Genomic DNA, 12,414 nt, shown 5'->3' with positions numbered 1-12,414 from the left:
AAAAAAATTCAAGTAGTTGGGAGCATTTTAAATGGTCTGGAATTCTTTTTTAATTCTAAGAAAACTGACCTGATTTTGTGAAGCATTTTGAGTTTGACAGAATTGACTCTTTGGATAAAGTTTCACCAACAAGTTTTGCTTGTTAGGTTCTTGCATAATTAGGTTTATGAAAATAGAACACTTTCTTACATTACTGTCTAGAAAAGTTGTCCTTTTTATAAATGTAATGTGTTGTTATGTGTTTAAATGTGCCATAATACTTAATCTGTAGGATGAAAATGTGTCATTGAGTTCTTGCTATCATACTCATGGAAAGCTCAAGATAAAATAGTTGTGGTTTTGGGAACTGTGACTGTTGGTACCTGTGCTTGTTGCCTTATTTTTTCTGCATGTCACTTACATAATTATTCTTCAGCCTGCTTTTGCCATACTCACTTGACTAGTTGTCTACTGGTAACTTTATAAATGTGCACTGCTATCTTCCCTTTTTTTGGAGAAAGATTATTTGGAGGTGAAGAATGTCACGGAAATCATGGTCCGTTCATACTAACTTTTTTTCATGGACATAAATTTTGTACTTAAAAACCTTATACATGGTAAGGACTAGAACCATGCAGGAGGGAATAGAGCAGTGTTAATGGTCTCTCGTTAGTGCTAGAAAGTATTTGCTATCTAGCTTCTTTGAAACGTAAAGTTATATTTTGTTCTCACTAAGAAGATAGAGATGGATTAAGAATGATATGGTTCAGAGAGAAGGATAACAAGGTGACATAAAGTATGAAGAAGAATGTAAAGACAGGTGGGCTGATGCTGAAGCAAAATGTCAGCAGATAACGAGTCAGGTTTAAGTGTGAACTTACTGCTTCTGACTGCTCTCTCATGTGGAGCTGGCAAGCAGATTTTGTTTCTTCAGTCACTTAAATGGTTCAAGAAGCTGTTTGTGGCTCTGTGATGCAACTGGCTAACCTTTGGTGCACCTGGAGTTACTCCTCTCCTAAATGTCCCAATTGAGACATAAGTTTGAGTACATCTCCTGTTTTCCCTGGCCCAGAAACAGAGATTGCCTCTCAATGGGAAGCAGGGCTTGCAGAGCAAGGAATACAAGAGAACGAGAGTGGGGAGAACTTTCAGATGTCTGGTGTTACAGACGTAGATTGTAGCCAAAATGCTGTGGTTTGGACTTTCTGTTACAAGAAAGTTACCCACACTAAGCCTAAACTTCCTTTTGTCAGTGATGTGGTTATACCTGCTGCAGGGTTAAGGACTTAGTTTTTCTTTCCTCCCATCTAGTTGGGTAAATTAGCACTTTACGTGGTCCTTTCATGCTCTTCATCTTATCTGTGAGGCAGATACCACACAGGCTGAGGAGCAGAGGTATTTATTTATGCCCAAATCCTCAAAGGCATTAGGTATTGCATTCTTTTCCATGTCAGTAAATAGAGCTCTTGAATGTGAGTAGATGAAGTACAAGGTTTGGCATTTTGCATTGTCACCTTAGCTAACTTATTTCCTGCTAACCTCATTCATAAACAGCTGACTTGTGTTTACTTGAAATTTAAAACCCACAGCATGGACAGATGACCAGCATAGATTTTTAGGGTTACTGTTAGGGTTTGGCACAGCTGTAAAGTATTGAAAACAGAGACATAAATAACCTCAACTGTCATTGCTGCTAAGCATGTACCTATATGCTGTTATGTACAATTTGCTTAAATGTGTGAATATGGGGTATAATTTGTGTGATATTATCTTCACATAGTATTGTAGTCTGCTGTTTATGTGGCAGTATCAATGTATTACGTTTTGTGAATGAAAGACAGAAAAATAGCGAAATACTTATGTTCAACTATTAAGAGATCTTTTTTAGAATGAAAAAATCAGAGGATAAGCATGGGAATGAGAGTCAAGGGAACAATTAAAAAGATACCATTCCTTAAAATAGGCTTTACATTCAGCATGCTTGCTGCCTTAAAAGACTTGCTCTTTTCTTACTGAGACTTTTACTAGTATTAGAGGCTCTAAGGAACATTTGAAGAACAACAGTGAAATGTAGACAGACACTTAGGGAACTCACTTCCAAGAGTGAGAGTATGATGATAGTAAAAAGTCAAGGAGTCTGTTTAAAAAAATTGATGAGTAGGCTGACAGTGCTGACTAAATGGCTTATCAGCCAACTTCTGAATAATAGACATCGGTATAAAATGAGGATAAGTCTTGAAAGTAACAAAAAATTAAGCCAGAGGAGCAGAACAGCCCAAGCAAGTGTAATAACATCCTATATTGGCCATATTATATATTCTAGAGGAGCCTCACTGTGCATTTCCAATGGATTTAAATGAACGTAGATGTCTTATGCATTTTGACATCATTCGAGGCATGCCTCTTCGCTCTTTCCTCCTACGCACATCTGCAACTGCTGCTTTTATCCAGACAACAGCAGCAAGAGCAGCATGTGGCTGAAGACACCCTCTCATCCAGTACGTTACCTCTGAGGCCAGGGGAGTGGGAGATCATCCCTTCCATTATGGATGAGTAAGATAAAAAGCAGCATGAAGGAGTTAAATGTTATTTTCCAAAAAAAACATTCAGTTAAAGCAGAGAATTTGCAGACATGTGTGATTTTTTTTCCTCAGAAGAACTGAACAACTTTTTCTTGTGAATGAGCCATAAATGTTGTGTGGGCTGGAACTGTATTACTGATTCACTTGGAATTTTGTAACAGTGCATTTCTGCTCCTGATGAATTTGTAACAGCTCAACCCTGGAATTAACTTAATTCTTGTACTGCTGTACAACTATTAAATATGTGTGTGATTTATTGTACTAAAATATTTAAAATTATTTGACCTATGGTGTGGTGTGCTAACAGTTGTCACAGAATTGTGTTTTGTTGAAAGAGACCTTTTCTGTGTAAGAGCAGTTATATTTATATAGAGCCAATATAATGATAGTCATACTAGTGGAAGAACACTCATGATACTCTAATTTTGGTGTAGTCAAAACTGTACAGCTTGTGTAGGGAGGCCCATATCTATCAATAGAAATGAACATGCTTTTACTGTGACTGATTTCCTTGTTGACTGAAGGATTTAATGCTTGTTTATTGCTTCCTGTTGTTGAAGATGTTGAAGAACCCAGCGCACAGAGGCTTCTTTCTCAACCAGTTATTGTGTCTTCCAAGTTGCAAATCCCTGGCCTACCCTTGCGCTGGGAACAGCAGAGCAAGCTCCTTCCGAGTGTAGCTGGAATCCCAGCCAGTAAAGTTTCTAAGTGGAGTACTGATGAGGTAGGTTCACCCTTTATCTTCTATCTTACTACCACTGCCCTTGAAGGTTGATTTAGAGGTTTAGATTATTCCCATATATTAACAATAATATATTAGTACTCAGAAGATTAGACTCAACCAGACCTAATGTAACTGATCCCCAAAATGCCTGTTCTGCTGCCTTCCAGCCTGGAAGCAGAAGTGTTAATTCAAATGTATATAGATACAGATAAATATGTGTATGTATATAAAAACATATTAACTGCCATTAATAAGGGAAAGAAGAGTGCTAAATGTATGGCCCAGCATATCAGGTGCTCACAGTCTACACTACTAACAACTAGTACCCACACAAATGTTCTGAAGAATGGTTTAGGGGTCAACAAGAACCAAGAAGCTCTTCCTGGTTCATAGTTTGGATGTGGCATACTGCTTTGGAGAGTGAGAATATAGTCGAGAGAGGAGTGGTATGGATATGGTCAGGCCATAACACCTGATTTTAAGATTAGAGCCCTGCCTCTGTTCAAGTATGTAATAATGCTTGCACTGGCAGTCTTGTCACTGCTTTTCTTTCAGAAGCACATATGACTAAGGCAGTTTTCTGCACCTGAGGCAGTCAGATCTCCTCTAATCAGAGAAAAAAAGAAGCATGGACTTTGAAAAAAGTCCTGTGGACTAGAGTGGGATGTATTCCTTTAGTTTGCTGATTTTGTGAATCCTGTCCTTAGACACCCATCTGCATGACTCCATGCACTTACCGAAGAAGGTGGAACACCAAATATGAGGCTGTAAAAACAATAGCTAAAAGACTTTAATGATTGTCAATCATAAAGACCATTTTGAGAAAACACAGGTCTTAATATATCTTCTGTTGTATACTTTGGTAATAGGTCTCTGAGTTTATACGGAGTTTACCGGGATGTGAAGAACATGGCAAGGTGTTTAAAGATGAGGTGGGTGAATTTTATTTCAGAAAGACACAGAGTACAAAGCTTGGTGGAAATACTAATTTTATGTCATAATTGAAAATACATATAAAGAAGTAGGATGAAGTGCATAGAATCACAGAATTGTCACGGTTGGAAGAGACCTATAAATCATCAAGTCCAACCCTGAACCCAGCACTATCACCGTAACCTTGTAAATTCAGATACCTCCTTAAACACCTCCAGGGATAGTGACTCCACCACCTTCCTGGGCAACCAATTCCAATGCCACATTGTTTAAAGTCAGATGCAGATGTATGGAAGATTAGGTTGGTTTGCAGGTCATGAAGTGGGAGGAAAGAAAAGTGTCAGCGAGGTCTCTTGTGCTTTTCTAGCTTTTTTCCTGCCGATTGAAATTACTTAGGAACTTTCTGATTGATTACTGTTGTCTCTTAATCAGGTTTGAGGAAATTATTAAGCAGGTATGTTATTTTAGTTCTGCAGGATGTTAATAAGTAAAATAAAGCAGAACAGTGATTCAACGTAACTATGTCTTAAAATTCCTTGCATCTTGTCTGATCACACTTGGCTCCTGATGCTCTTCCTCCTGATATAGTCAATTTATGAATGTGATTTGAGTGAGCAGGAATTGAGAAGATCTGAAGGTTCTGATGAAGTTCAAAGGAGCATTATTAACTTTCTGAGCATGCCAGATTTGCATTTCTAGTATCTGAGAAGATTCTTGTTCCAAAGTTGTCTTTAGGAATGGATATGGCTTTTAGGTACAATAGGCTTTTTAGGTACAATACAACAAACTAGGTTGTTTTTTTCTTTTCTGCTCAGAGGTTTGTTATTCCTGTTAATACTTAGTTTCAAGAAGGTAGTTTGATCACAGATGCCAGAGTGAATAGTTCAGGTGCTTATCCCAGCCAGACGATGAATAGGCAGAGTCAGCCAGCCTTTCAAGTGAAGAATAACTGTGGTATTTAGACTTGAGAAGGCACCTCCTGAGAAAAATGCACACAGATGGCCCTGCTAATCTCCCACAACAAGTTTTCAGGCTGTGCTGTAGATTGTAATGACTAATACGGCTGCATATCAAAGGACAGACAGGCTGAGTCTCTGGGCATTTTACACTTGCTCAAATGTTGGGCATTTTATGGTTGCAGCAGGTATGCAAGGCTAGATCATTCCCTGTGTCACTTAGGGTGTCTCATCAATGAGTTTAAGAATAAAAGCTGGCATATTGCTAATCAAGTCACCAAGTGGCAAGTGCCATGGAGATGGATGAATCCTTAACACTTTTGTTCTCAGAGATGTAAGAAAATACTTCCCCTTTTCAGAATTCAGCCTCTCAGGCTTCCTCTGTGACTAGTAAATTAAACCTCCCCAACTGGCATGGACTGTCTGACATCAGTAGGTCTTTCAGTAGGAAGAAGATGCTGGCTCAAACTTCTGCTATGGAAATGAACCCTCATCCTGCTTATTTTAAGGTGCTGCAGCTTTTTATCTGGGCACCCCCAGCTTCACACACTTCAGGTTCTGAGCCCACCAAGTCTGGCTTTGTGTACAAAATGAGTAGAAAGTAATTGTAGTGACCACGTGATGCTTTTCTGACTGCAGTGTTCCTCAACTTACAGTGCTGGGGTATACCTTGCAAGTTTCCTTTGCAGTGTGTCTGATTCAGAAAGTTTGTTTTCTAGTCCTACAGAAACTTACGCTGTTTTTATCTCAGATTAGTATTTTTAAGCCTAATAACTACTCCTGATTTAACCACAGTTGCCTTTTATGTATAGCTATCCAGCTTAGATTCCACTGAAAATTTACTTCTAGTGACCTGAGGTATACACAGAAAATGTTAGCCCCATTGAAGTCCTTGGAAGGGAGAACCTTGGGTCTCTTCATGCTCAGATTTAGGACTGCTGCTGACAGAATGATTTGCTTACAGGAGAATGTTCACTTTTATTGTTTACTAAAATAGCAACACTACAAAGCTGGCAGAAAAAAATACTCCACGTTTTTAAAAGTTCTATTGTGTTCGTGTCAAAGAGGCAGTTTTATGTAGCCTGGCCCCTGTTTTCATGTGGGATCAAAATTCATTTTAACTTACTGTTTAATGAACAGAAAGTGGTGGCCTTAAGGGGGTTCCAGCTGTGTAACTGGGAGTGAAATCCAGCAGCTTTCTCTATGGAGACTTGCATAAAAGGAGTAGCTAAGAGGTTAAAAAGCAGTGCTGTGCTTCGGTACAGTTGAATTATACTTCATTTACCCATTTTACTTTCCAATAGCTTTTATACTGTCAGTATGAAAATAAGAATTGTTTAGCTAAAAATTAACCACACAGTTGTTTTCAAGCAGAAAGAAGATCATCCTGTTCTTTTGGACTAGCTGATCTGCCTAAAAGGTTGAAGTCAAAGCTCTCTTCAAAGCATTTGAAAATGTTTGTATTCAGACAGCCCTTTACATTGTCTGAAATTGCTGGGACTTTTCATGTTTTCTGAAACATCTATACTGCTGCACTGTCAGACCTATTAATAGCTTTGTGTTTTTCTTTTAAAGCAAATTGATGGAGAAGCATTTCTGCTAATGACCCAATCAGACATAGTGAAAATAATGAGCATTAAACTGGGACCAGCCCTAAAAATCTTTAATTCCATTCTGATGTTCAAAGCTGCAGAGAAAAACTCACACAATGAACTTTGAAGATAATGGAAAATGTGCACGAGCCAGCTTTCTCCACTGGAGCTCATGTTTTATTCAAAGCACAAAGACTCACTAGAACTGTTGACTAAGGACTCTCAGAAAGGAAGAAACATAAGTTCAGCACTTGTGGACTATTTATATTCTCCTAGAGCCAGTACATATCTGAATCCTTCTGGGAAGTGTTCAAGCTTTTGAGAAGGTACTGTGTAACAACTGAGTCATCTGGTCTTATTTACCAAACTAATGGCGCTAAGTCTCCATGGATGGTTAGGATCCCTAACTTTCTCTGGACATCAAGAAAATTCAAGAAAAATTATTTATGCTGTATTATATAAGGGAACGTTAATATTTTCTAAGGATTCTTGAATACTACTTCATGTACCCATTTTACTTTTCAGAAGCTTTTACTTCATTCTGTCAAAAGAAAAACTGATTAGCCAAAAATTAGGCTACGGGTAACCAGATGAGACTGTTATGGCTAATATGTATTTGTGCCATAGTTTAAAAATGAAACACTTAATGTTACATATGTGACACTTTATGCTACAGCGTATAACTTTACAGATTATAAAACTGTCTTTTTGCTTGTAACAAAACAAACCTTGTTGGGGTTGAAATTACAAAGCTTTTTTAATAACTGAATGTTTTTACTTTTGCACGATTACAAAAATGTTATGTGAGTTTTGCCACCAGCATCTTTAATGTATTTTATCAAAAGACCAGTGTAGAGAAGGCTGCAACTGAAAAATAAAGTTTGACTTCACAGAAGACTTTTTGTTTATGCTGCGCAGCAGAGTCCCAGCCTTTTACATGGGAGCCTGCTACAGACCTTCAGCACATGAATGAAAAGTGGTGGATTTTGAGACAAGGAGATTAGCAAAACTGAAATTACATTTAATCATGTCTGCGCTTCTCAGTCTCCAGTATAGTTACCACAACAGCGGAGAAAAACCGTGCTACTCTGACTTCATATTCAACATAGGTTTGTTTTCCCAGTGGTGGGAGAATTATTTCACTCACCACTTCCTAGCTGAAAAGTCTGATTTGTAAATGAATAAGACATAAGGGGAAAGACAAAGCTCAAGGAAAAGGATGCTTAAATGCCTTTAGTGCACGGGCACATCCTAGGTGTAAAATGCATGCATTTCAATGGGTCATCAGCAGGCTGCAGATGTCACCAGCAGGTACTTGGGTGAGGCAACCTCCTTTCTTGGAGGATTATTATAACGATTTGTCAGGGAAAGTCGTTGCACTTGGTATATATACATAAGATGTAAACCAGATGCACTTTATATGGGAGAAAGCCTAGCTACCTGTATACCAAGGACTGTTCCAGAATGTTACTTTTGCAAGAAAAGAGGGAAGAGTTGGATCAAGCTTTTTGGCAGCCCTCTTTTTAGCGCTGCAGTGGGCAGCTGCTCAGCCTTTAGAGCTGAGAACAAACAGAGCATTTCCGTTGCACAGAGCTGGGAGAATTTTACATCTTCCCACAGATTTTGCTAGGCTGTTCTTTGGCTGGAGTTCTTAAGTTTTCAAGAACTCTCTATGCCCCTTCCAGATCGTGTAGGTGACTGGTACCTGCCATAATACAAGGTGAAACAGGGTCAGTATGAAGTAAGTTGCATTGCTCTGTTAATTTCCTTCCATAGCATTGCATAAATAATATTTTTACATTTTGTTGAATATTTGTACACTCAAATTGCACTCTTATTGTACTACAATACCAATAAAACCTGAACTGGAGCCGTCTGTTACCTTTGTGTGTGCCCAGGATTCCCAGATGAACCCCAACTGTTCCTGATGGTGCTGTGGAGTAATTCCTCACTATAGCTCAACGTGGCCATGAGTTTTAAAGAGCAGCTTGGCTAGTCCTGTTTGCCCTCTCCTTTGGCACTTACTCCTAAGGCTTACAGGCCCCTTGCCATCACAGTCAGAATGCCATTTATAGACCTGGACTTTGTCACTGGCAGCAGCTGAAGTTGCACAAGCAGATCACTAAAATGTCAAATTCTTCCATTTTCTTTCATTCTGTACTTCCATGTAGTTTATTTTCCTTTACCTTCTATGTCTCTCTTGAGTGCCAGGTCTATAGCCTGCAGTGATAACCAATGAGGAGACTTGCAGCTCAACAGAGATTACTCGGGGATGTTAGCAGCTCCCTGAATTTTTATATACACCTACTTACAAAGTACTGTGGTTTAAGAAATGGGTTTGAATTAACAGTGTTTACAAGATGTAGACTAAAGCTCACTTAAGTGATAGAGAGCCCAATTTTTTATTCATACAGCTATCACATAAAATAGCTAGGACATATATAATCCTTACTATTGTATCCTATGTGATGAGGTAGCTGGGTGTAGCCACTTCTATTACAAGAACTACGCCCAACAAATTCACTTAGAAACTAAAAACATTCAGGAGACCTACTGAATCTTTAAAATGGCAGTTGGTATTGTTTTGTGTGTTGGATTGGAGGTAGCCCAGCCATCACACCGCTCGAGGTTGTGCCCTCATTTCCATGGGAGCTATGTGAAGAGTCCTGAGACTTTAAATGGAGCCATCTCCTCTCATACTGGAGGATCTCCCACTGTATTCTCAACCTTGAAGTCACCCTTGCACAACCAAGTTTTAACAAAGCTTCTGTAGTCTTCCAAGCTGTGTGTTTGAATGTTTAAAGAATTGTGCTTTGCCTACATTGACATTTTTAGAACTGGTTGGAGAATGTAGGCTTATAATAAAAAGCCATTTTTTATTTCTAATGAACGCAATGGGTCCTGTCTGCTGCTACTGTCTATTGCCAGGCACTTGTCCAAAGCTGTGCACTGCCAGGCAGTATCCCCTGGGATTTCCAGACGTGCACAAGTTAAGAGGAGCATGTCAGGGAAAAGAGGAGGCTGTGAAAAAAGAGAGGAGAGGGCCTCTGCTCTGTGTGGGCAGAGAGAGAGTCATCATGTGGAGAAGGCTAATGTGTTCTGGGGAACAAATTCAGAAAGAAAATGAAGCGTTCTTTCTCAGGCACCAAAGCTGTGGTTACAAATGCACATGGCAGCATCCCACATAAGTCATTCTTGCTACTTTCAGAGCTCATCTTAGAAACCCTATTTAGCAAATTCAGGATTAATGTTAAAACAAAAGAAAATAATGTTTCATGCAAGGAGAAAGTAGTGAAAATTCATCATCCTGCAAGTTAAAAGTCAGGCCAACAATTTTAAACCACAAAAATTATTATATTAGGCTCTCAGTGATCATAGTATTATGAAGTGATGGTAATCTTTAATTTGTGCCACTTCAAAACATTAACTATGTTAGCATCTGAAGTACTGATGTGCTCACATAGGCTCACAATATGTTTTTTTTTAATTCTGACAGTCAAAATATTATCTGAATTTGTCAAATGCTCCATATAGAAAAATGATACATGACACATGAAGTAATCTAGAAAATTTTATTATCTCTAGACTTCTCTAAAATCTGCATTTTAAATAAAACTGCTTAAGTGGTTTTTTTTGAAGTAGCCAGTACAATAAAAAAAAAAGGGCATTGTTAACATATTTAAATATACATACACTTCCACTAGAAATAATGGCACTGATTTATCTTCACAACAAAGGGATTCATTTTGACAAAATATCAAATGCTCCCAAGAGGAGTGCTGTGTGCGCCATCAGATACTGGATACTTGGGTGCCTCCAGCCCTGTCTTTACCTGAATGGGCAGGGATTCTGGGTTCCTCACCTCAAAGACCAGGGACTCCAGGAATTTTAGTGTCCTGTGGATCCTCTTTGGGCACGGGATGTCGAATACATGAAATGCAGCTACCAGCGCCGCCAGGGCCATAGTGCAGTCATCGAGCTGGGCCAGCTCTTCCCTTTCCACATACAGTGCAAACTCACACGAATTCACATTGAAGGGATTCTTTACTTCCAACACTGGTGTCACTGCCTTTACCTAAATTAAAAGAAGGGCATTTCAAGTAATGCCACAGCATTGCTAAAATGAACAGTTCAGAGAATTAAGTAAGCCTGATGACACTGCTTTGAATTTAGCTAGTATTTCTGTATTTGCCTTCTACTCAAAAAACAGGCTAATGTCACCTTTTTTCAGGAACTAAGCTGAGCCACCAAAAGGCCAGGTGATGTGCCCAGGGAGCTGATAAAAGGAAAAGAGACCAAGACTGCTGTCTCCTACCTCCTCGTTTACTGCAGCAAACAGACTGGAATCATCTCCAAAGACATCTGGCAGGAGTAAACATGCAGCAGTCATTTTCATATCTGTCAAAAGGCAAGAATTTCTACTAAATTACAAAGGAAAACATTCTGGCACTGCAGTATCATCCTGGAAAAACAGAGTGCAGCCTATGTAATAGTTAACAGCTGAGCAGTGGAGCTGTTGTTCAGTCTGTTTGTACCACAGTGAATATTTGGCTGCCTCAGCTGGTAATGGACATTAGTGTTCAAATCATTCATGGAATTCTGCTACTCAGTATTACAATTCAGTTTGTCTCACAATAAGTAAGTTGACCTTTGGTTTGCTTTTAGTGGAGTTTGTGAGCTGAGTAGTCCTCCTGTCCCCACCACGTGTCCCCAGACACCCCTTTCCCCAGTAATCCGGATATCTCTGGGGAGTCCTGTTGCCAAAGGACTCTCCTTTGAAGGCTGCAGTACAAGCTGGTGCAGCAGAACCTCCCGAGACCTGGTACCCACTACCCCTCTGGTTCAGCTATTATTGACTATAACATCTTTTTTGCAGCTCAAGCTTCTAGTGTTGTGTGTTTCACTGAACTTACTTCATCCAGCATTTATTATCTAGGTGGCATGTCAAGTTGGTTGTGAGAGAAAAAAAGAAAAGTGAAGGTCTTGGGACTTTAATAAGGTATGAGTTAAAATCTCTGTGGACATACTGTGTAAGAAAAGGGGAAATTACTTCCAATATCCATAGTTTTCTAAGGCCAAAGCTATGAGTAAAAAGTCCATGAAGGCTTTCTGGATTAGTCTATACCTTAATACTTTTTAATCTATCATGAGCTATCGAGTACTTATGATTTTAAACTTAACAAAAGAAACTCCCAGTGTTTCAACCAATGCTGCTTGCTTCTTAAGGAAATGACCTGGCAATAAATGTAGTGAAACCGCTATAGGAAATATATGTCATATCGTATGACCTTTGATTTGACATCATGGCATTAGGCCTGTTCGATAGAAAATGAGTCTAAGGAGCACTTCTTAAAAGAGCTAAGCTTGGGCATAGGCAGCAGCTGGGGAAAAATAACCATTCTAAGTAACTGCTTCAAAGGTTTTGTCTTTGTGGCTTCCAGACTTCTCAGACTGAAAGAAGTTGAGTGACAGCAGGTACTTGCTCCCCTGCAGCCAGGGAGCCAAACACTTTGAGGTACATAAACCTCCATGGATGATTCTGGTACCTGCTCACCAGAGGTACCAGTCTGTGCCGTTTTTTCCTGCAATGTGTCTCTGCAGAGATGAGGTACCTGAAATTGTTAGTGAGAACTACTACCTTTAATTTC

General features: G+C 39.2%; 2 protein-coding genes across 7 annotated transcripts in view; one reads left to right on the top strand and one right to left on the bottom strand.

The window, feature by feature from the left end:
• L3MBTL3 (L3MBTL3, histone methyl-lysine binding protein) overlaps positions 1-8,636 on the top strand; it is an 87,338-nt gene extending 78,702 nt beyond the window's left edge. For all 6 annotated transcript variants that reach the window (XM_027691253.1, XM_027691270.1, XM_027691261.1 and 3 more), the window contains 3 exons: positions 3,122-3,285; positions 4,155-4,217; positions 6,750-8,636. In XM_027691253.1, the coding sequence (XP_027547054.1) occupies positions 3,122-3,285; positions 4,155-4,217; positions 6,750-6,893 (371 nt within the window). In that variant the 3' untranslated portion in view covers positions 6,894-8,636. The remainder of the gene's footprint in view (positions 1-3,121; positions 3,286-4,154; positions 4,218-6,749) is intronic.
• Positions 8,637-10,438: 1,802 nt separating this feature from the next.
• Positions 10,439-12,414, bottom strand: part of SAMD3 (sterile alpha motif domain containing 3) — a 38,547-nt gene continuing 36,571 nt past the window's right edge. The window contains exons 9-10 of the mRNA XM_027691299.1: positions 11,082-11,164; positions 10,439-10,841 (exon numbers count right to left, since the gene is read on the bottom strand). Of these exons, the coding sequence (XP_027547100.1) occupies positions 10,524-10,841; positions 11,082-11,164 (401 nt within the window). The 3' untranslated portion in view covers positions 10,439-10,523. The remainder of the gene's footprint in view (positions 10,842-11,081; positions 11,165-12,414) is intronic.

The sequence above is a fragment of the Neopelma chrysocephalum genome, unplaced genomic scaffold, assembly GCF_003984885.1.
Source record: "Neopelma chrysocephalum unplaced genomic scaffold, ASM398488v2 Primary Assembly neopelma1_23, whole genome shotgun sequence".
Taxonomy (NCBI): Eukaryota; Metazoa; Chordata; class Aves; order Passeriformes; family Pipridae; genus Neopelma; species Neopelma chrysocephalum.
This window is presented reverse-complemented; position numbering and strand designations above follow the sequence as displayed.